This window comes from Phyllopteryx taeniolatus, chromosome 3, assembly GCF_024500385.1.
Source record: "Phyllopteryx taeniolatus isolate TA_2022b chromosome 3, UOR_Ptae_1.2, whole genome shotgun sequence".
NCBI lineage: Eukaryota > Metazoa > Chordata > Actinopteri > Syngnathiformes > Syngnathidae > Phyllopteryx > Phyllopteryx taeniolatus.
The window spans coordinates 7,429,479-7,454,610 of record NC_084504.1 but is presented as its reverse complement, the minus strand read 5'-3'; the positions used below and the strand labels follow the sequence as shown (position 1 = coordinate 7,454,610).

The following is a 25,132-nucleotide window of genomic DNA, read 5'->3' as shown; positions in this document are numbered from 1 at the left end:
CATGTTTCTATTACATTTATTAAAGCACAGTTTAAAAGAACAACAACAACAAAAAAAAGATATTTTTTGTAATGGTAATGTTTGGGAGACTTGAAAACATGTGTACCACCAATTCACAGCAAAAGGGCACAGCCAATGATTTTAAATCATCTCCACAACTAATAACAACACAGCACTTAATCATTTAATCACAAATTTGGAACCCCACAATATTTAGCCATGTGATATAAATCCAAACAGATGAGGTCTCAAAACTACAGCGGCTGTTGCTTGGTTACGGGTCTGTGAGTATATTAAATGGATTGGGTTTGAGAAGGGACGTGACAAACAGAAAAAGGAAATAAGGACAGCGGGAGCAAAATTGCTCTAATACAAACCAATTATCACAATTGACAGTTTGACATAATATACATAATACATGCATAACACAACTACCTGCTGAACAATTCGTTTTTTCCCCCAGATGTGTTCTTTCAACCAGGATAGTTTCAGATAGAATTCCTGCGAAATGTGTATTTTACGAAACGATCAAATTACACACTACAACATTTATACAGGGGTCATCAACCTTGTAGAAACTAAGAGCTACGTATGTTATGCTTTGGTCATTCTCAACAATACTGACCTTTGACTACACCTTTTTTTTAATACAGTTTGCTTTTCAAACTAATAACAATGAAAGTGAGATTTTTTTAAAAAAAAGGAAAAGCTGCAAAAAAATTGTTAGCTGCAGCTCATTGGTAAATGGTGCTATTTGTATTTATTTAAATAGCAACACAAAAAGACACCTCACTGGTGAGCTATTTTCAGAAGAGGCCCTCGGCCAACTCATGTGCTCACCAGGTTTGGCCAGCCTTGCTATAAGTGTTATGACATTGTTCTGTTTTAACACATGGCCATAATCAAAGTCAATCAGAAGTCGGAGAATGATGCCGAATCCTTCTGTTTCAGACAACGCTACTGGTCACAAATATTCCCCCTAGTCTGATCAATATGCATACAGTACAGTACCAGTATGCTGATTTTGAAGATAGTCTTTCTTCTTTGAAAGAAAACAAGCCTTGATACAGGTGGTAGAGTCGCAGTTGGTTCGATCCTCAGGCCCTGTGACCATGTCCAATTATACTTGAGCAAGATACTGAACCCACAGTTGTTCCTGATGCTGCATCATCAGTTGGTGAATGAGGAGACGGTGTGAAAGTGCTTTGAGTACATTGAAAGTAGAAAAAGCGCAATACAAGTGAAAGCCTGTTGACCAACTCTCATTTCCCAAAAGCACCAGAAACTGAGTCTTGTCACATCTACTACTTTTGCAAGACATATTTCATCAACAAAATACAAGACAAAAATCTGAAACATAGTAAGTATACATACTATTTTTTGTAACCTTCAATTTGGGAAAATGACAATAAGACACACAGCTTCTTAGCAAAACCTCCGTTAAATGAGGTAAAACAAAATCGAAACTTCGAGTTGCCTATTTTTTATTTTATATTAAAGAGGGTTCAAAAAGTATTTGAAAAATATCAATAAATGGATGTAGTGAAACATTCAGATTAGTGTGTTCAACAAATCGCTCTTGCACTTTTACTTTTTTGAACAAGAATTTTAAATTGAATGGAGCTTTCTATACCCACATTTGAGCCGCTGGCTCATTAAGCTTCTGAATCAGTCGAGCATGATATTCAACCCTTTAAATTATTCCCCCTACCCCCCTCCCCCTGTTCGGAATGCAAATAAATAACTACAATCTTAACAGTATTACATATACACATTACACATTTTAGCATTGAAAACATCACTTCGGTTAAAGAGCTCTACGTACCAAATAATATAATATCCATAATATTGGCATTATCAGTGTTGTTAATTTATGGTAGCGGTGACACCAACCTTACATTGGAAGGTGATCTAATGTGTTTCGCACTGTACGTCTATTCACCTCAACGCTTGGCTTTTTGGTGCAGCTTGGACAAAGAAACAAAGTCGAGATCATTGATAAGCTGGTTGGCGGGGGGGGGGCACACACACCCCAAAAATAATAATTATTTGGGTTTCAATTAGGGCTCACCTTGACCTATCGTATAATAATAATAATAATAATCAGGCACTATAATCAAACACTTTTTACATTACATTTCAGACAAAGTAAATCTAACAATAAACAAATGATGCTTGTTAAACACTGGTACTAACAAAATGCTTTGCAAGGCACAGTATCCAAAAGATAAGAGCTTTAGCATTTCATGCACACAAAAGAACAGAGCACAGACACTGCATGTTCGGAGAGCTACAACTTAAATCAAGGCTGAAAAAGAAAACATTAAGATCAGAAACTATGGCAGTGTGATTGGAATGTCTGAGTCTGACAACAATCAGCATGTCAGTTATCCTTGGAGAGATTACAAAAAAGTAAAAATAAAAATGTTCAACAAAACAAAATGGATAGCAGACTTCCTGAGTCATGGAAAAAAAGAAGTCCCGTTGTGTTTTGGTTTTGGCTTCATTCTTCACATAGGATTCATAATTGCACAATTCTTGTCAAAACCAAACAAAAGCTAAAAGGCTTGAAGAGATTTTGCGCAAATTGGGAAACGCTGTAGTAGTGTGACGGAGTTAGCGAGCGAGGCTGTTGAGTGGCGTTGACTGCTAAACGAGAGAAAATAATCACTAGAATACCGGATTTAGACTTTGAGGGCAGCATGTGATCGATAGAATAGATTGTTGAGATGCGGTGGAGTACAGTTGTGGGAGATCCTTTCAGGAGGGTGTGGTTGCTGCTCACTCTGATACAGAGGCTCTGCCCAAACAAGCAGCTCCTGCAAACAAATGAACACGAGGGGTGACATCATGGAAAAATACCTTCTCTCTGCACGTGAACTGCTCTGATGACATCGAGTGCTTCAGACAGCTCATAATGCACAATGACATCAGGCTCGTACACTGTATCAACAAATTAGTATTATGACACCTGCCCAGGACGGAAAATTGTAGAAAATACGGAGCTGGTCTCCCCCTGCAAATTTAAAGTTGGGCATATACAGTGCCATGAAAAGGTATTGGCCCCCTTCTCAAATTCTTATATTTTTGCATAGTTGCCCCACTTTCAAGTTTAAGATCATCAAACAAACGTAAATATCAGACAAATATAACCCAAGCGAACTTCAAATGCAGTTTTAAAATGCTGATTTCATTTATTAAGGAAAAAAATAGATATTCAAAGTTACCGGGCCCTGGGAATTGATGAGAAAATTGATAAGGAATCAGATCGATAAGTAGTATTGATATTGGAATCGGAATCTTAGCAATTCCCATCCCCAGTACTTAGTCTACTCAAACCCCTGATGGACTAATTCACTGAGTTTTGCTCTCTGAGGCCTGTTGCTCACACTGCTTGACCCTCTCTATGTTCCAACATGCTCTTTTCTCAGCAGCTTCCAATCAAAGCGCTTTATTTACTGTCTTCTTCGGGACATGTTTATGAAAAATGTAATCCATGCAATTGTGTGTTCGGTACGAGGGCAACAGTTTATCCATCTACATGGGTTTGCAATTGTTGCTGAACGAAATGTGACACATGGGTAAAGTACCTTTGGATTGGTATGATGCTATTGTTTCTTCAGTAGATTGCAGACTGAGCCTTTGTCTTTGCTAAGTAGGTTTTGGTCTAGAACGTCTGGATAACAGTATGACCCCTGTCTTATCCAGGACGAAGGAGCAGAATGAATTAGCTGTCGCAAAGATGGAAATTATTTATAACAGATGATTCACTCTTGAGGCAAAACAGATGGTGCCAGAGTGGAAGATCAGCAGATATGTCAAAGGCCATCTGTGGTTGACAATCTCACTTTGTTGTTTCCAATGGTTTCACATGCCCCCCAAAAAAATAAAAGTGTCATTGATGGTAAGGCGTGATAACACACAAATTCCTTGTGTGTGTTTTGGACATACTTGGCAAATAAAGATGATTCTGATACAGAATGAGCTTGGCCAGAAAATGCAAAAGAAAGGGTGGAATAAGATTTGTCAGTCGTGCAACTTTCCCTCATATTTGGAACATCCTTGTAAAATTATTGTATTTGTGTTGAGTTGCTATGTCACTTGGTCTTCTTCAGCTTTCATGTGCAAAACAAATCAAATAAGATCATAACATGGGTTTTGGAGTTTACAGCAGCAAATGAGAAATTAGGTAAGAGACTACTAACTCAGCACATATGGTCTTACACGTTATAATTGTGTAATTGTGTAATAAACTATGCTATAAAACAAAATTTAAAAAAAGCATGAAACACTCAATCTGTTTCAATTTCCCCTTATATACTGTATCTGGTCTTCACTGGGTTACAGCCGAACAGAATACATGTTAATGTCACTATGAGCAAAGAGAGGCCTTTTCACACCCTCAACTTTGCCGTTCATTGTGTATGCGCTTAGGGGGCGGGACCACGGAATGCCGTGGCGCACTGTGGGCGGCTGACGCTCGGCATCGCGGCCTCACATAGAAACATTTTCTATTCTGGAGTGCCGTCAGAAAGCGCCTCCAATAGGAGAGGGGCTGGTGGAGTGATTTCTGAGTGCTGTTTTGGCGGAGTCGTACTGTAAACGGCAAGGAGGAAATGGAGGACGGCATAATAATTGCGGTGTCTCACAAACTTTGGGCCGATAGAAAAATAATATACAGAGACGTCTTTGTGGGAGGTTTTCAAACTGCTCCCTGCTCAGCCTGAAATGCTCCTTGAAGCGCTCTTTGTGAAACTATCGCTCACAAACGAGTTTCTAAACTCCCAAGATCCTGCCGTGAAATTAGTATGGGATGCCCACACTCTGTCACGGTCTGTGTTTTGGTGTGGGTTGGGGTTAGTTTTGTTTGTTTTCCTGTGTTCCGTGTTGTTCGTGTCTTTGCTCATTTAGTTATTGTGTCCACCTGTTCGCATCAACCTTCTACCTTGTGTCGACCAATCAGCTCCCTCCAGCCGCTCGTGTTCTTCGTTGTCTCGTCAATCTGTTTTTATTTGGATCCCTGGTTTCTTTGAGTTCTGTTCGGTTCATTGTCATTGTAGTATGTCGTTGTCAGGTCTCATTGTCTCTGTCTGTGCCAGATCTTAGTGACCAGTCATGTTTTGTTTCTAGTTTCAGGTTTATTAAAGTGTTTCTTTGTTACTTTGGTTATCTGTTATTAGTCTGCTTGATCCATGTTCCTTGCTTGCCCTTTTTCGGAGATGAAATATTATTTTTTGAGACTCCTGTCTTGGCTCCCTGCTTCCCTGCACTTGGGTCCTCCACGTTTTTGCCTCGCCTTCCTCTCCTTCGAAAACCAATCGTGACACCCTCCTCAAAATAGGCAAAGCCAGCGCTTTCGTTTGCAATAATGACAAATACATATTGCCAAGTTGCGGTCTCCGCAGCAGGGAAAGCCTTCCGACTTCCTTGTAGATCGCTACGTCAGCACTTCCAAATTTGGCCATGGTCAGCATTGGCCGCACCGGGTTGCCGTCATCCTCGTGCTCTGCCGTGCGGACCTTTTACACTGAGCAAGTGGGGTGTGAAAAGGCCTTTACACTGCTTTGCTTCCATGACATTACACTATCTGACAGATACCCGGGGCATGGAACTGCACTGATTTAAGTGAGTCCTGTTCAGCTCACTTGGCCAACCCCTGATTGATTTACTTATTACACTAAGAAGTTTGTTTACATAGCGATTCTTTGTTAACAGCATTACACAAAACAACTTAATTATCACAAAACCTATTTAATGAGGCTGGCATGTGACAAGGAGATTTTAAACTCTCGATAAAAGAGGATAAATTGTTTTCCCTATTTTCCAGAATTTCTCAACAAATCAGGTGCAGGAGTTGGAAAGCGTCTATGAAGGTGTACAATTTGGTGCTCATACAATTTGGTGCTCATACAAATCCCCCCCCCCCCCCCCCCCGTGTTCTACTGACTGATGCGTTTTTTTGTTTTTGTTTTTAAATTGGATTTCGATGGGGAAATTTTTCTTCATTTAGGACGTCCCTCAATACTTACAAAATCGTCCTCCCATCGAATTTCACAAGAAGACAAGATGCTTATTTCCTCCAATATGCAGGAAATTCTGGCATGCTTTGTATTATATGCTGCCAGTAAAAAAAAAAAAGAGCAATTTCACTAAAATATGATAATTGTTTGACCATGACTGAGACATCAGTACGGAGCGAATGTTCGTGTGCTGAGATGACATTTCATCACTTGTTGGGTTCAGCTGCTTGGTTTGGCTCCTACTCTCAGACAGTGGTCCTCCCAGTGAACTACATTTGCATATATACACATTTGTAGTCCTCAATGAAGTGACAAGCCACTGAGCAGCAGCCATGTGAATGTCATAAACCAGGAAGAATGATCCTTTAATGCTTTATGGAAGCGAACCCAATGATTATAAAGCAGTTCACTAAGAGTACAACCAGATGGAAAAGACTTAAGCTTAAATGTGTAAGGCTAGAGGCTTTGGGTGATGGACTTGACCCTGAACGGTATTACTTTTTGAACTCGGATTACCTTAACCTACCATGCCATATGATTTGTTTCATGAATCCATCTGGGAAAGATTTGATAGCTGTTTTTAAAAGGGCAGAAAACAGTGTGTATGTGTCTGGAAGTGGGCAATAGGCTTCCAAAATGTAATACTGTATAGTATAAAAGTATTATTAGTTGCTGTCATTTGGAAGTAGTAGTTGCTTTTTTTGAATTATCATTCATAATACTTTAATAACAATAATAATAATAATAATAATACAATACTCGTAATTTTCATTGAAGAAAAAAAAAGCTGCAGAATTGTAACATACCAGATTTAACTTGAATCTATAGACAGCCTTGAATGAGAAAATCCATCCATCCATTCTTAACACCACTTATCATGTTCACGGTCGCAGGGTGCTGGAGCTTATCCGAGCCGACTTCGGGCGAAAGGCGGACGACACACTGAACTTGTCGCCAGTCAGTCGCAGGGCACATACAAACACGGACAACCACTCGCACTCACATTCACACGGTCACTGAGTGGGAACTGAACCCACGCTGCCTGCACCAAAGTCAGGCGAGTGTAACACTGCACCATCGGTGAAAATGCCAAAACAAAGTGTACAACAACTGGTTACTTGTGTCAATACGGTTAGCTCAATACTGTAATTTCTGGATGTTCTGGTCACAGTAAAAATACTAAATCTTTGAGACTCACCTTGGAAACTTCTATCTAGCCAGGCTTCTTTCTTCAAAGATAGTGACCTCAATCTTTAATGAAATCAGTCAAGGAAGAGCATTTAACGACTTTTGGCTTCCATTTAATCAATGAAGGCCAACTGAAATAAAATATCACATTCGTTAGTGTCAGGAAATTTTACAAGTTACAAAAAGATTGTGCAGGCTTATTTTTTTTTTTTTTAAAAAGATCCTCAAACTATTTTCGGGGTGAAAATCTGATCTTCTAATGACAGCAGTTGAGTGACATTTGAGGGCTGATGTTGCGAGGTGATGAGCTGGCAACTCTCCTGTTGATGTTGAAATAAGTGTTCAGGTGATACATTCCTGTCAATCTCCACTCGACTCCCTTTGCCAAACACAGCACAGCAGCTCCCCAGTGTTGGCGAAATAATCCAGAACACCAAGATCCCAGTAAACTCAGAGGCAAGGGTAGTTACAACGCTCAGCTGTGAACAATTTTATTCATATTTTTGCTATCCCTAATCTCCTATTTCTGCTCAGCTCCATTTAATTAGAAAGTTGCATCAGTCTGCGACTTCCTCAACACATGCTGGGAAAGCCAATCATTTTATGCAGCTGCTATGGACTGCAAACAAATTTTGATTCGTTCTTTTTACTTGACACCTCTATGTACTGCTGCATTTCTTCTAAATTGCCAACACTGAAGCTTTTTATAATTTATATTCAGGAATGGAAAAAAAACACAGCAACATGCTTAAGTAACTCCAGCTATTGGGTAATTGTAATGTGATGCCACGCCATACAAATTGAGAAATTGCATCTTTTTTTCCCACTGTGCAATTCATAGTAAATTTTATTTATCCGCATAAATACAGTATGTTTCAGTGTTGACACATAAGCCCTGCTCTTCCCATGCTGATGATTTATTAATACATTTTCTAAAAGGAGTTGAAGTTGAATTTTGTGGCCATTGTCTTCCACTGAGAAATGTATCCGTTTCTCCATTGTTAGCCAATCATTTTTAAGTGGTTAAACATGGCTTGAGAAATATTTCAGCCAAGGGAAAAGAAACAGAAGTGTTCCGTCTCAACTCATATTAGACAATGAGGAAGAAGATACGACTCGAAGGCCTCTCTCGATGGGGTCGGTGAGCAAGAGGCCTCTGGGTACGTAGATCTTGTCATTCTGCTCTTGCACATACTTTGCAATCTTTTTTAAAACCTGTAAGGGAACACACCAGGCAATTACAAATACTGTACAATTCCAAATTATCACAGTGTTATCGTACAGTACAGTACAGTCAAGCATTCTGATACAAATAATAATTTTCCTAGTCATCCATTTTTACAATAATGTACGATATTACAAAAGAACACACTCCCTCCCATTTACGCAGTGTCCTTGAACGCACCTCGCGCCCTCACGCAACTGCAGCGTGCCTGCCTAGTCTCATTCTGAAGAGCACAATAGGAAATGCAGCAGGTGTAAATTTTTTCCCGCGTCCTCATTCGTAGTTATAATACAAGGAGATAAGTCGGCAAATTCGCAGGTCGATTTCAACCTCCCATTCCACATCGGTACCCGACACACATGGCTGCGAGCTTCTTTTTCCACACAAGTTTCACTCACCTTCTCATAGTGTGTCTCCATACACAAGAACACCGTATAAGCTGTGAGGCAGGCAAGACAACCTTCAATATATGAGTGGCTTCCAAGTTTCTCTGCTTCAGCATATAGGTTATTTAGAGTCCGCACCGTCTCCTCAAACTGCTGTTTGTCCATCTTTCACACATCATTGAGGGAAAACACATCAAGAAAAAGAAAAAGGTTAAGACAAGAAACGGCTATAGTAAGCAGTAACATTCTGCATGTGTAATTCTCACTGAAAATAGCTAATTGCAACCTATACTTCTGATTCTCCAGCTTCAAACATGCTTTGCCCGAGACACCATTCGAGCACAGATTAACTTCATTTTGAAAGAGTAACTTCAAAGGGATGACGAGTCACTATCAGGTATGATAAACCTGGACAGGTTAAGATGCCCTCAAAAATGTGTTCTTTGATTGTCACCACTTAATAAGAGACTGATAGCGGAATGCACACTGTAACAATCCAGACATATTAAGGCTCCAGTCATATTTACACGCCTTGACTAAGATAAATACCTCTAAATCTGAGCTGCTCGGTAGGCTGCCCGATTATAAACCGAGCCAAGATGAACTGTTATTTAAATAGGCTGCTTGACAATTATGTCAATATTCGACAAATGCACAGAGTGTCCAGAACAGATTTGGTGAGCCCTCATGTGATACTGGGGAAAGAAAGGAACCTTCAGACCAGACAAGGAGGCAGCTCAGGGCGTCTTGCTTTTCTGACAACTTTCCAAAGTTCTGCTCCCGTGTGCCCGAGGAATGTGGCAACAGGCTCCGAACATCAGTGGTCTCAGGCACATTTGCTACACGCTTTGTTCTTCCTCTAATTTTCCAACTCGGAGGCAGCGATTCAAACCGCATTTCTCTGACAGGGCATCTGTCCATTACACTTGGACCTGATCGTTAGCATTCCTTCAAGATTACAAGTGAAGAGGATATTCTCCTTATTAGAACTGTCAAGAAAACAAAACAGCAACCTTGTAAACAAAAACTCCTTAGACAAATTCCATGAGTCAATTTTATTTCATTGGATAACTCTTCTTGTGTTTTGTGAGCTGCAATTTAGCTGTCAAGCTGTCACTTGTTCTCTTTAATGCTGCATAGCTCCTGTTCAGTCACAATGACCTGTGTGTTTCCACCCCTTAGATGGTTACACACAATTGCTCTTCACGCAACACCTCACTCATATCCATTTTGGACATGAATTGAAAATCTGACGCCTATCATAATAAAAATGGTACTTTTATGGTTGTTGTGTTTACCTTCATTAGTTACAAAAGAGGAGCGAAATAAATCTCGACACCACTACAAACTACAACCACAATAACAAACTGGTTGTTCGATTCTACTGTACCATACCCCCCTGACAGTGTTTGATCAAAATGAAATGGCTCTGATTAGATTGGATCATCCTTTCCAGAATTTAGAGTCAGGACTCAAAACATGTCCGCCTTACTTATTTTATTGATCATCAAGCAGGCGCACATTTTCCTGGCAAATGGCTTTTAGAAGGAGTACACCCTGGAAACCAACCACTTAGCCACCATAATGCAAATCTGTTTAATAGCACACATATTGTATTTTTGTCAGTGTGTGTCCCGGGTAGTAACCACATTAACTGATTTGGGTCTTGAGCTGAACCCTGGATTAGACAGAATCATTTTCATTTACGTTGTCTTTTATTTAGTTGGCACTGACTGTACAAATGCTAGAGAAGGGAGCATCACCACAAGAGAAATACATTACATTTAAAATACTTGACTCACTGTAAGCAACCAAACAACCACTGACTTTTTAGGTAAAATAATATTCGACATGTAAAGTCATGGAAAAAACTATCAGTCCACCCTTGTTTCTTCAGTTTTGTGTTCATTTTTAATGTCTGGTACAACAAAAGTAGCTCATAAGAGATATCGAGCTATTTTCGAGCTATTTTCCACAGTTTTCTTGAAAATTACTGGGAATGAAATTAAGGTTAAACATGTCAAATAGGACAAAGTATTATGGAATCAGCTGCATTTTTGTCATGTTCATTGAATTCTTCAGCTAATATACCTTAAGTGGTACCAGGCGTTAAAATTAACAAGAAATTGAAGAAACAAGAGTGGTCCAATAATTTCTTCCATGACTACAACTGTCATAATTAGTGTGTGATATGATGGCACTCAATTCACATAGCAGGTAATGATACAGCAAGCGATTAAACATCATTTATTTTAAAAATTAGTATGATGATGGCACTAATTGCTTTATGATTTTCATTGTACATATTTCTACAATTAGTGTTGCAAATATTTTAACGTAAAATAAACACTTAAGTCCCAAAATTAAGTGAGTGCTTGTATTTCAGACTCTTCATATCAAGCAATTCCTCCACTCCTCAGTAATAAAATTGAGTAAATATAGTGTAAGGGACTGGGTTATGTGAGATGTGACAGTTATGGGTCAGACAATGAGGCTGTTGGCCACGTTTGGTGTCTGTGAAGGCACTTTTAACGTCACTCGGTGTGAGAGTGATTTGTGATTGGTGGAAAGGAAGGAAGTGAGAAGTGACTGTGTACTGTGTGGAGAATAAATGCAGCAATATTTCTTTGTTGCTTCTGTTGGCAAAAAAAGGATATACTCCCCTCCAATTGAACAGTGAGGCCAATTGTTTTTTTCTGTATACAACATAAAACGTGGCAACTTTTGTATGAACCCACCTATTGTAAGCAAAAGTATTGGAACATGTGACCGACATGCTCCCCGTTGTGTCAAATTACATGGATGAGTCAAACAATAAATAGTGCTGATGTCTATGCTCACTGTCAGATTTGAGTTTTACCTGTGCAGACTACAATTATACCAGTTTTGAATGTAACCAACATGAAGACCATAAAATTATCTTTGGGAGAATAACATGCAGTTGTGAAGCTCAGAGAAGATGGAAAGTCAGAACCATTGCACCAACAATAGCCAGTACAATAAATAAACAACAGCAACTCAAAACAGGACCAGTTTGAGCGCCATAAAGAAACACCCTAAAGCAACTGTTAGTGGCATCAACAACAACCTCCAGAGGGCAGAAGTCAGAGTTTCCATATATACAATTATTTGTAGCTTGTTCTAAGTTCTTCATTAAAATAATTTTGTTGTAATTTTATGTACAGTACTGCATGTTTTGAAAACAACTACATTGTTGCCAAAAAAATCAAGTTCTGCGAGTTTGCTAATAAATAAATGTTTTATTTTCAAATCATACTCATTCATTTTTTGTCTTCTAATCCAAACCCCCCATGTATGCTGATATTAAATGATGCTGCTGTTACGTCAATTTAAGTACAGCATTTATGAAAATTCAAAAAACATAATCCATAGAATACATGTACATACATACATGTGAATTCATGCATGCCTGTTGTTGTGCTTTACTTTTATCTGAACAAATAAATATGCTTATGTTTCCATTATGTCTTTTAAAATTATCTAAAAGAAATGACCTGTTTAGTCAGCTACTGCTTCTTGCAGCCAAACTTCATATCACGGTAAAATATTTTGCAGATAAAACTTGAGTCACTGTCAATCTTTATTATATACAAAACTACGGCATTGCAGTCACGTAAGACTACAGTACATCATGCTTGGTCCAGTGCTATCAAGGGAAAAGTTAGTGTAGTGTAGTTAGTGTAGAGCTTCTATTTTACATTTAAATTAATTCCTTTGTATTTATTGACTTATTTAAGTGATTGCATTTTGTATTGAAATATTTTAATTCATTATAAATTATTCGGTGAGTGTTCATCTCAATTTAATCCCTGCCTCAACCCCCAAAACCCCCGGCCAGCCGGCAGATACCAACCACCACAAATAGATTCTGGTACTGTGGGAAACACTGCGAGTGAAGGTATCACAATTCTACTGTTCACAGATGACTACGTGAACAAATAATAGAGGCTACACAAGAAGATTCAAACCACTCAAAGTAAGAAAAATGGGAGGGTCAGGCTGGAATTTGCTAAATTTGGCCAAATACTAAAAAAATTTAAATGTTAGGGTCTGCTCATGACCCCAGACATACACACATAGACAAGATTATTATAAAACAGTACAATGCAGGCAGACAAAGATTGACACAAACAATATAAAATGTTATCATTAGAATATGCCAGAGCCCAGTAAAAACTGTGCTGTGGGCCCGACTTTGGACGTGCATTTGGGATCTTGTCCACATGCAACAGACAAAGAATTCATCCCCAGTGTGTTCCATTAAGTGAAGTTAAAGTGATTGAATTTTAAGAGTGAGTGACTTGCACCTCAGCAATTGCTTCCTGGGCAAGCCCATAATGGCGCTATTACTGGGTGAGTCTGGGCCAGAGAGATTGCAGACTGTGCTCATAATAACTTTCTTTGATTAATGACTTCAACGATGGTTTTTTAAAATGTAGTTTTTCTGGTTTATCTTATCTAAGTTTTATGTACCTTTGGATAGAAGTGTATTAAAGCTATTGCCATTGGCAGACACACACTTTAACTGATGCCCCTCTATCATACAATACTCAAAGGAGCGTTCTAGAACTGTCCATAGTTCCTTCACACAGAGAGTCACCCACAAGATTACAAGAGAACAATTACAGACAGATAAATATAACTACCTTACCCTGGTCTCCAGCTCAGAAGGGAACTTGGTTTGAAATTGGCACACAGTACCATTAGCATAATCCCTCTGTATGAAGACTTTGGCAGCAATTGCAGCCTGTTGCCTAATGGGATGCAAACTATGCGTCTGTGAAAACAAGAGATTGAAATGATAAAAAAATAAAATAAATAAAAAATAAACCATCATATATGACAAAGTAGTCGTAGCAACACATTTGCACACATTACTTCCATCATTGTACCAGTTTTGACAAAGTTCTGGTTGCATAAAGATGTGCTTCTGTGATACAACAGGTTATTTCACTGAAATGAAACATGGCTATATTGAGGCCACACACAAATGTTCAGACGGACGAAGCAAAACTGCGAACAGTGTTCTTTGGCTGCTGATAGCATTATCAATATGTCTACATCTTGTCAGCATAATTCTTAACAATGTCATCCAAGCAGCGTTTTGCTCACAATTATAAGCAGGGCACACGAAGACAATTGCACAAGCGTTTTCATTAAAACAATGCTCTATTGTTTACGTCATTACGAGGATAAAACCCGGTGATCTAAAGCCCCGTGTCGAACACTTACGGGTGGAGAAGAAGAAAAAAAAACGTCATTACATCGATAAATTACATCCTAATAAATCATATTTATCGGTAAGGATGTTTCTAAATGAAGCCAATATCGACTATTAGTAAGCTACAGGGTGATCGTTGTATTTTATTTTATTTTTTAAATCCCTGTTACGAATCAATAACAAACCAACAAACGTAGAACAATTTATTAAACATTATCTCACTTACCTCTGCCATACTGACTGTCACTGGGCTTTTTGTTTATCTTCCTTTCGATCTTCTGTAGTTCGTGCACTTGATACAGGTTTCCGTGCGGGAACATTTGCGACATAACGACGGTTCCGAATTTAGAAGCGGCAGTAGTTCGGCACGCAGTGAAAGTGCCCGACATGAGCCTCGACCCCTCAAATAACATAAAACAGCATTTCAAATACTTTAAGAATACTCAAAGTGACACATATATCTACTGAAATGGACTTGGATTTTAATGTAATTTATCACACTGATGAGCGCCGATTCAATTTAATTTACATTCAAGAAACAGAAGGAGAGCACACAAGGGCAGGCGCAAGCACTGCACTGCTGCTCAAAGGTGCTGCGGAAAAATCAACCAATTTCACATAGCGTGTCTGAAAATTATGATTTATGAGTGACAAGTACAATTAAATGCTCTGCTTTAGACAGCAGAATACAATCAACCTCTTCCCATTATAAGACAATAAATAATGGTTTCCTGTGAGTATATCAGCTTTGTGTTCAATTAAGAAGTCCCAGATTTCAAACTGAGTAAATTTGTGAGTAAATTGAGACAAGATCATTATTATCTCAGTATTCATACTTTTTGTGACATTTTTGTTTGGTGGTGTGACATGAGATTTTACATAATAAACATTATCTAACGCTAATCTTTCACCCAACACAACTCATTTCAGCTCTTCTTGCCTTGTACCAAGCCACCACCATGAACCCCAGTTATGGAACAGTGGGGTGGAAGTGCAGAGCAGCTCACTGACAGACATATTTTCAGAAATAGGCAGCTAAAGGATTTACTTAGTTGCTTAATTTCACACTTGATGGATGGACAGGCATTCTAGAGATCCAACTATTTGTTCCACATTGAAAGGTATATTTTTCCCATAATATTTCACCTTTAAGTCAGTCAGTATTTTATTTATTTATTTATTTGCATGCACAGTTCTTTTTTTTGGGACTATTACAGTCTCAACAGCTTACATAAATGCTTTTTGATATCTGCCGTGTATCATGAATGTACTAAATGTGTCAATAACGTTCCTCTGCAGCTGCAACTCTTACCGTATAAAAGACACACAAACAAACTTCCTGTTGCTCGGTCAACAAACTAGAGTGTCTGGTCAATGTAACGCCAGAGTTTGAATGGTCTCATGCGTCATTAGCAAACAACACATCGGCAGAGAAAATCTAGACCATTCCACAGACGTCCAAACTTTAAATAATCATGGTCATACTTTTTCCATGTTCAGCTCACTAGCCCAAGCCTCACCTCAACTCGTGCAAAAATTACAAATCAACAGTTTAAGAATTTAACGGCTGGGGTGGTGGGGTGGGGGGTGGGGGGGGGGGCTATTGGGATGTTTCCGGTTATTGTGTGCATTGTTAAACAGCGTCTACCAGAGGGAAGGAGCTGGAAAAGGTTTTTCCAGGATGTGGTGAATCCAAGAGAATTTTGCCTGTACTTAATTGTCTTAGCTCTTGCAGTGTGCAAGTTCTCGTGAGTGGGTAGAGGAGTACCGATGATCCTCTTGGCAGTCCTAATTGTCCGTTTCAGTCTGATTTTGTCCTTCTTTGTGGCAGCGCCAAACCAGACTGTGATGGATGGACACAGGATTGATTCAATGACGGCTGTTTAGAACTGCCTCAACACCTCCTGTGGTAGGTTTTGCTTCCTCAACAGCCACAAAAGTCTATCAAAAGTCTATCCTCTGCCTTTTTGAGGATAAAGTTGATGTTTACCTTGCACTTCAGTTCCCTTTAGAACTTTGAAGGTCTCAATGGTTGAGCGATTGGGTCAATTTGATGTTTCCTGTCTACGATCACCTCTATGGTCTTGAGCGAGTTCAGCTCCAGATTGCGTTGGCCGCACCAGAGCACCAGCCGCTCGACTTCCAGTCGCGCAGTTGAAGTCCAAGAACATTAGTCCATTTACTATACATGACACACACACGAGCAGTCATCTCACCTTTTTTTTTTATTTTTATTTTTTTTTTTTACATCCATTGATGTTACTGCCATTTGCAATTAAAAACCTCTACTCTTCTCGGCAAGCAAACGCAGCACAGAAAGGTTTTTTTTGTTTTTTTCGTACGGTTCCCAAATAGTTGGAAGCATACGACAGTCCAAAATATGCTGCACAATTCCGTCAGGAAGGAAATGTTCTCCTCGTATTTGCCAAACAGACTTACTCATCGGGCTACCTGCTTGAGAAGCTGTGCGAGTGCGCATTGCTGACGTACCTTTCACCGCTCAGTTTTGACACCTGGCATTGTGCTTGGTTCTGTAGCAGCAGCTCAGCCATTGAACATGGTGCCATACAACTGCTGGCACACAGTTTGACCTGATGGTAATGCCAGAGAAGGTTTGAAACACCACTATGATTCGACTTCAATAACAAAACTTACAGTTAATGGTGGAAAATCCAGGAAGACATTACATTACTGTGCTTGAATTCAATGAGCTCCTTTGAATAACCCTTTGACAACCATTTATCAAGGCTGACTACATGAATATGTGCTTGATTGTATACATCTGTAGAAATGGGACAAAATGAACCACCAGAACTCAAAGATTAAGGGTTATGGTGCAATATAAACAAATTAATCACAGATGTACATGAACCTCTAAAATACTTTTTTTCACATTTGGTAATGTAAACACAATATCAACATCAGTTTGCAAAGCCACATCAAGACATAATAACCTAAAGAGGTATCAGTATGGGATAGACAGTATAATGATAAAATGAAGAATTATAATACACCCAGTACGTACAGTCTATGAAACTGTGTATTATCAATGCAAATTCCCTTCTTGCCTCCACCATGCATTAAATAAGAATTTTGTTACAGTAATATTAGATCAATGTTGGCATTTCCGATGGTCTATTTTTCTTTCTATTTAGTAAAGCCGCTTGAGTTGTCAGAAAAGTGACTAAATATAGCAAAAATGCCACTAATTTGGCAACACTGCAGACAACCAAACACAAATCATAGCTCTTACTCGCATGGACTCTCTACATTTGTGCACATCAAAATAAAAGCACCACTCTCAAAATAAAAAGAACCGCATATTTGACGTTTTATTTTGAAACTCTGCCAGGGCCGGTCAGAGACTGAGGATGGGTCGGATGTGGGCCGTAGTTTTCCCAGATCTAAACTAGAAAGATGCATCTTAAGCTCTTTCAACACCCACTTTTGAATTTGGCTGTGAAAAAAGTTATTAACAGCAACAACAAGATTTTTGAGGATGCATGGACGCAGTATTTGGAGTTTTGATAGGCTTTGCTAACAAGGAATGCAGTTTTCATATCTGTTCCATGCATCAAAAGGCCTGGGCGCAGTTCAGGTGGAAATTAGTGATTTGTACAAAAGTCAACTCTTACTATTGCTCCACTGTGGGTTTGCTGGCAAAGGGGTGGGCCTTGGAAACCACACTCCCCCATGAGGGCTGGTGGGGGAGAGACCACTAATGAGGGCCATTTGGGTCCTTCATTCACAACACATGGGGGTAAATAGCCTACGACAATGGTTTTACTGCTGTACAGGCAACTCTTGCTGAAGTTGGACTGTCATGGAAATGCTTTACATCATCCCTTCTTTCTTTTTAGGAAAAAAAAACAACTGTCTGATCATTCATCCGAAGGACTTGTCCTTATTACTATGTTTATAAAGATTAAACAGTACTGTGTGAAGATTTGGGTTGGAGATCTACCCAAAGAATTCTGATACTTTAATGTTCACACACCTACATCAGCCACACATTTTACATCACTTTTTGCATATCCAGGGTAGGAAAATAAACTATGAACATAATTAAAAATTATAAGTAGTACATGTAAATAAACAATCACAGCACCAAATTCATTGGTAGATTACACACACAGCATTTATATAAAGGTCAAAAGATAAAAATCCTGTCTAGCCAGATCTGCTACTTTATCATGTTGAAGCAATCCAGATCACATTAAGACGTTTCATAACTTGTCTGAAGAGCCAAACAGGGATTACTGGAATTCATAAAGACACAAAATGGTTCCATTTAAACCACAGTTGATGACCTGCTATGTCTTGATCTGTGTTAATTGTAGCAACCCTTCTGCTCAGCATGTAATTATCCCCTATTTTCAATTATATATTGATTGATATTACATTGATTGTACACTCCAAAAAATAAAACTTCAAATTGTTAACATTTAGTGTCATATCAACATTATTCCATTATGAATAATCTTGCTACCACAGTTTACAATGCTAATGTTAGCTTTGTATTGCTAGAAGTGCGATTTTGTTGAAGCTGGATAAGCATGCTTTGGGCTATATTCTTAAATCAGAAGAGATGCGCAGCTCCGCGCATTTCCAACTGCGGCCATTCTGCCGTCCACTTAACTATCACTCGCTCGTCTTCTGGCCATATGTGGGTGGAGTAACCCTAGAATGTGGGTGTTCCATTTCATATCTGTCCTTTCGCGTATTCTGCCCAAGACTTATGCCTGGATAAGTCTACAAGACAAATTTGGTCTTTCCCGATTGCACTATGTCAGACTACTGGCATAAAATCTTGCCATATCTCAGGCAGACAGTGGCAACACGACACAACATGTATTCCGATACCACCGCATCCTGTCTTTTACGATCACTGGGCTTTATCTTGTCAAATCAAAGACTGTGGGAGAAGTGGAACCAGAAAACCTTTCACTGGTCAACGCGACCGGATACACTCGTTAACATGGCGACGACAACAACGCGCCGCGCCAATGTATCGTGTAGCTGGAAAAAAAGAACGAAATGAGGAAAAACGTGTAGTGGGCGTCACCGGTGCTCAGGAGAGGACGTTAATTCAAGGATTGCTTGAGGTATCTTCATGTATTTTTAACACGATACGGCTCACAAGCAGGCAGCAAAACGTTAAGTAGCCTAGCAAGCTAGTGCTAGCACTAACGGTTGTACATAAACATGCCGGCGTACCGTCGAATCATGCTCTAAAGCTGCGGTAAAAATTGTTTTTTGCGCGTGAATAAATGTTGACAACGTTGTGCAAGGGGTGTGTCAGAAGTCATTATGGCAAAAAATGAATGGCCATGTTTGAGAATTGCAGAAATGTTTGAGAAAGGCGGGGAGGGATTAGTAAAGTCAGGCTACATTCAAATCTTGCTAGCAGTTTTAACACCGCAAACTCGCCTTTTATATGGCCACACCACCTCTTCTTTAAGCTTTCCCAGTACGTCTGGACATTATTTACTACTTATTTTTTTACACCACTCCGTTCTTGTTTTCTCCTGCCTTACAAAAGCAATATCCCCTAGTGTCCATGACAAGCCTATTGCAGCCAAACTTGATGGTGAACATTATGAATGTTATTCAGTGCTTCTTCATTTAGTGCATGATTCAGTTTAGGTACACGTTCACTCTGAAAACACGTTCACTTACCGAGGGCCAATGCATTCATGGACCCTAGTGCGTGGTCCTTCGCACTAATATGTATAATATGTATGCGTACAATTATATACATTTGTCATTCATCCATCCACTCTCTGTACTGTGTAAGCTCACTTTATAAATTTTACCGAGAAAAATCTTTATCCAAATCTAAATCTGTGTGTTTGTGCCTTAAATCAACATTAATCGTTAGCTTAGGGAAAAGGATGCCAATGAAAGTGTATCCCCGTAAGAAGGAAAAGGTTCGAATCACTCTGGGCAGAATCCTTCACTGAGTGATACAACCATATTAGAATCAGATGGTGTCATTAATCGAGTGACATACTGTATGTCTTCATTTGCAGGGAACAACTCACAAGTCATTCTTCAGTTCAGTGCCTCATCTGCCCGCACGCTGGCTGCGCCATTGGTTCATCGCCAAAGATTCATGAGTGAGAGACAGAACGCGTCAGTTCTACTTCCAGCCAGCGTACTCTTGGCAGATCTCAAATGAACTGACGAAGGAACGAATTCAGTTCATGAAGTGATTCCATTCTGTTTCTTCACGCACGCAGATTCATTCATCTAAACAAATTGCCACATCACCTACAGAGAGAAACTACCAGCTGCAGTCATGATCACTATTGACAAGCTAATAGAACTTGTCAAGTTTAAAGACAATTTAGAAAGTTCAGCGTCACTTATTTTCAAAAAAATTTTGAACCTTTGCGAATTACAGTGAATCCAAAATGAACTCAAAGTTATGCACCAAATTTCTTTTTCATTTTTAAAAATCATTGCAGATGTTTGTTTTCCACTCTGGAAAACAATGGTTCCCAAAAATAATTCATAGCCCCAAATTAAGGACATGCATGACCATGAAGAGTACATTTCAAATTCTGACCACTATTGTTATTGGTACTGTTGTAATCATCTGGCAGCTATTTTTTGACTTGCACTGAATGCAGGGCGATTCTATCACAGCCACAGCAAATGAACCATGTTCTAGCACATATAAAATTGTTTACTCTTGGACTCCCTAGACCATGTATGAGCATGCCATCCTTTATCGATCACTGGTTAACTAGTCCAGAGGAACGCCTGTAAAAGTCCAGCGTATTTATTCGATAAACCCAGACAGCTTTTAGCATCCATTTTCAAAATAAGAATTGGTTTGAAACGACCCTCATTTGAGAAAGCCATCACCTGCCACCATATTTTCCTGGAAATGTCATTCATTCCTAATCATTTAAATGGCCAGTTAATGCTATTGTAATTTTTATTTTAAAACTGCATATGAATAGAGCAAGTCATCTGTATGTGTCCGTCACACATGGGTTTTGTGTACCACTCACTAGTCCATGCCAACCCAAATTACATCTGTAAGGACATGACGTTATTACCTCACCTCCATGTGACTCACTTGCATGAGATGTGGGCAAAAGCATGCATTCAACAGCAAATGGAAATCAGAACAGTTACATTCCTCAAGATGCCAGTGAAGGCTCTAGGGAAATATCCATCCCTCTAAATGTTTATTAGCTGTTTAATATCCTGTTAAGGGTGTCCTTTATCAGTGCTGTGAAGTACCACAATTGAGTAACCGCTTCTGGTAGGTACCACTTCCCCTCCATTACCATCATAGGATCTCATACTCTACACTTCGGGTGTACTGTGTGATTTCTTAAATATAGTTTCATTTGAGGATTCCCACAAACATTTTTGGGATTGTAGTAAACTATACTGTATACAGATCCTCCTATTCATCCCATCAAGACATGGCCTTTTTTGCTGGGCATGTTTTAACTTTGATTGGGGAGTCAGATTACCTCATATTTCACTCAGCGGTTTGAGGTGCATTGCCATTTGCCATGCCATTTAAATCAAGACAGTTTTACAACGCTGTGTGTGAGTGCTTATGACCCACATAACTCGATTGCTGACTTAAGACCAATGAATCCAAATGTCCAATTTAACAACCAAAAATCTTTGCAGCTAAGCATTCCTACGGAGTTCCAATGACAAAATGTTCCTTCACTAACTCAGCAGGCTTTCTGGCTGAGAGTCATTTATACTGAGGTCACCGAACGTACACACACACACACACACACACACACACACACACACACACACACGGGCAAACGCGCGCCCACACGCAAACGTGCGCGCGCACACACACGCGCACACACTGTAATTTAATTTCGTTTAACATTGTGTTTCACAATACATTTGTACCACTTTACAAAAAGGGTATCATTTTGTAAAGAGGTTGTACAATAAAAATATATTTTCAATGCATTTTGTTAGTATAATGAACACTCTATCATATATCCATCCATTCATCCATCCATTCATTTTCTTCCACTTATCTGGGGTCGGGTCACAGAGGCATCAAGCTAAACAGAGAAGTCCAGAGTTTCCTTTTCACACCCATTTTGTCCAGTTGAGAGACTTCCCATCAGGGAGGTGTCCAGGAGATATCTTGAACAAATTCTCAAGCCACCTCATCTGGCTCCTCTCAATGCGGAGGCAAAGCGGCTCTACTTTGGGCCCCTCCCGGATGACTAAACTTTTAACCCTATCTCTAAGAGAGAACTCGGATACAGTGGAAACTCATTTCGATGGCTTCTAGCCGTGATTTTGATCTTGTTCTCAATTAGTCAATCAATAAGCTTGAGACCATATGTGAGGGTGGGAACGTAGATCGACGGGTAAATTGAGAGATTCCTGACCTGAAGAGGGTTCACTAAGGACTAAGGACAATGGCCTCAGATTTGGAGGTGCTGATTCACATCCCAACCACGTCACACTCGGCTGCAAACCGATCTCGTGAGAGTTGAAGATTATCGCTTGATAAAGCCAACAGTACCACATCATTTTTAAAAAGCAGAGACGCAATTCAGAGGCCATCAAAGCAGACCCTTTCAACGCCTCAGCAGCGCCTAGAAATTCTGTCCATAAAAGTTATGAACAGAATCAGTGACAAAGCGTTGCATTGGCTGAGTCCAACTGTCACTGGAAACAAATCTGACTCACTGCCGATAATGCGGCCCAAACTGTAACTCCAAAGAGACCGTATCACGGTGTCCATTACCCTTTACCGACGGAGCACCCTCCACAGGACTCCCCTCCTCATGGGACATGGTCTAACGTTTTCTCCAAGTCCACAAAGCATACAGTATGTAGACTAGATGCACAAACTTCCATGCACTCTCTAGAACCCTGCTGAGAATGTAGAGTTGATCCACTGTTCCACAGCAGGACAAAAATCACACTGCTCATCATGAAGCTGAGATTTGACCTACCAATGGACCCTCCTCTCCAGCATACCTGAATAGACCTGACCAGAGAGGCTTAGGAGTGTGATTGCACTGCAGTTTGAACACATCCTCCGGTCCCTTATTAGAAGGAGGAACACAGCCCGGTCTGCCAATTCGAGGGACTGGATAGAACTCCTTCTTCAGCATGGCAGCATCCCTCAACACTGATGTCCATTGGATTGGATTTGGGATTGCCGCTCTGACAAGCATTGACCATTTTACGGCCACAGCTCTGGTCAACCGCCTCAACAATGGAGGCCCCCACCTTCCCAAGATGTGGTTGAAGTTCTGCTGAAGATGGGAGTTGAAAGTCTTTCGGACAGTGGACTCTGCCAGACGTGGCCAGCAGACGCTTACAATATGTTTGGATCTGCCAGGTCGGACGGGCATCTTCCTCCACCATTGGAACCATTGACTAAGTCATGTGACACGTGAAAGGGCTGACACAGTTGCAGTGCGATCAAGATTGCACATGTAGTACATGCCATAAAGCATCAGTCCTGGCAATGTAGATTTCTTACTGATTATGAAATAAATCTCCTGTAATATGTGATGCTTCTGCAGTAAAAGTAGTAACCTGAAGTACATGTGAGCAAGTGTACACTTTGGTTGTGTTGGTCAATAGCAGCAGACTAGAGGTTTCCGAAACAATCACCTTGACTACCGTTGAAGCGTCATAAGCGACTGCCACAACAGTTAATACAAGCTGTGCTTGTGTTCAAATGTCAGGCCTTGCCAACGAGTTCAGTTGCAGCAAACAGTGCTATAGGAGCATTGCAGTTACACACTTTTGAGCCCCACAGAGACTTGTGGTCACATAAAAAAAGTTATTCTGGCTAATGAGGGAAGATGCATAATGGAACTGACATATAATGTTAATTGTTTTAAAATTCAAATTCTTTATTTCTGAAAAAAGGGACAGTGTACATTAATTAAAATTCTAATAAATGTTAATGACCCAGGTTAGATGATTACATGATTGCATAAAACCAACTAAAGAAAATTTTATTTGTCCACCAGCTCCTAGTGAAAAAACTTTATTAAGACAATGACGTGACCAACATTAATTGAACTGTGACTGTCAGGGCTAGCATAACTTACTTCTTACATTTTCTTTTGCATTTAGAGAAGAGTCTGATTCTGATCTAATACTGTATTCATTATATATATATATATATATATATATATATATATATATATATATATATATATATATATATATATATATATCTGTCCATCCATTTTATCCTCACTAGGGTTGCGGGCTACTGGAGCCTATCTCAGCTATCTGCGGGTGGGAGGCAGGGTACACCCTGAATCGGTCGCCAACCAATCGCAGGGCACATAGAAACAAACAACCATTTGCACTCACATTCACACCGATGGGCAGTTTCGAGGCTTCAATCAACCTACCACGCATGTTTTTGGGATGTGGGAGGAAACCGGAGTGCCCAGAGAAAACCCACCCAGGCGGCGACGTAATTTGAAACCCGGTCCTCAGAACTGTGAGGCAGATGTGCTAACCAGTCGTTCCAGCACGCCCGCGACCCGCGTGAGGAAAAGTACCACAGAAAATGGATGGATGGGTTCAATATGGGGAAGACTGCAGACTTGACAACTGGCCAGAAGACCATCATTGATACCCTCCATAGGATGGGTAAGCCACAAAAGTTCATAGCTAAGGAGGCTCGTTGTTCACAGTGTTGTGTCCAAGCATATCAATGGAAAGTCTAGCGAAAGGACAAAATGTGGCAGGAGAAGATGCACCAGCAAAAGAGATGACCGTGGGCTTTAGCGGATTATCAAAGAAAGATTGAAGAATTCAAGAATCTAGCAGAGATCCCGAAAGAGTGGGATGAGGCGGGAGTCACAGCTTAAAAAAAACACCACTTTCAGACGCATCCGGGAGATGGGCTACAACTGTCGGGTTCCTTGGGTCAAGCAGCTTCTAACGTATGAAGCGTCTCAACTGGGTCAAGGAGAAGAAGGAATGGACTGTTGGCCAGTGGTCTGAGGTCCTCTTTTCCCATGAAAGTAAAGTGTTGCCTTTCATTCGGGAATCAAGGTCCAAGGGTTTGGAGGAA

General features: G+C 40.0%; 1 protein-coding gene across 1 annotated transcript; it reads right to left on the bottom strand.

The window, feature by feature from the left end:
• Positions 1-14,444, bottom strand: golga7 (golgin A7). Its single transcript, XM_061766745.1, has 6 exons — positions 14,288-14,444; positions 13,492-13,617; positions 8,832-8,984; positions 8,322-8,423; positions 7,219-7,271; positions 1-2,819 (listed from the first exon to the last, which is right to left on the bottom strand). The coding sequence occupies exons 1-5, from the start codon at positions 14,294-14,296 to the stop codon at positions 7,230-7,232; spliced, it is 432 nt and encodes a 143-aa protein (XP_061622729.1). The 5' UTR covers positions 14,297-14,444; the 3' UTR covers positions 1-2,819; positions 7,219-7,229.
• Positions 14,445-25,132: the final 10,688 nt, after the last annotated feature.

Excerpts from the sequence above, each read along its gene's own strand:
- golga7 (XM_061766745.1), bottom strand. Across the intron at positions 8,985-13,491 it reads CTTCTGAGCTGGAGACCAGG|ATGGACAAACAGCAGTTTGA; the intron begins GTAAGGTAGTTA and ends GATGTGTGAAAG. Across the intron at positions 8,424-8,831 it reads TGGAGACACACTATGAGAAG|GTTTTAAAAAAGATTGCAAA; the intron begins GTGAGTGAAACT and ends GTTCCCTTACAG.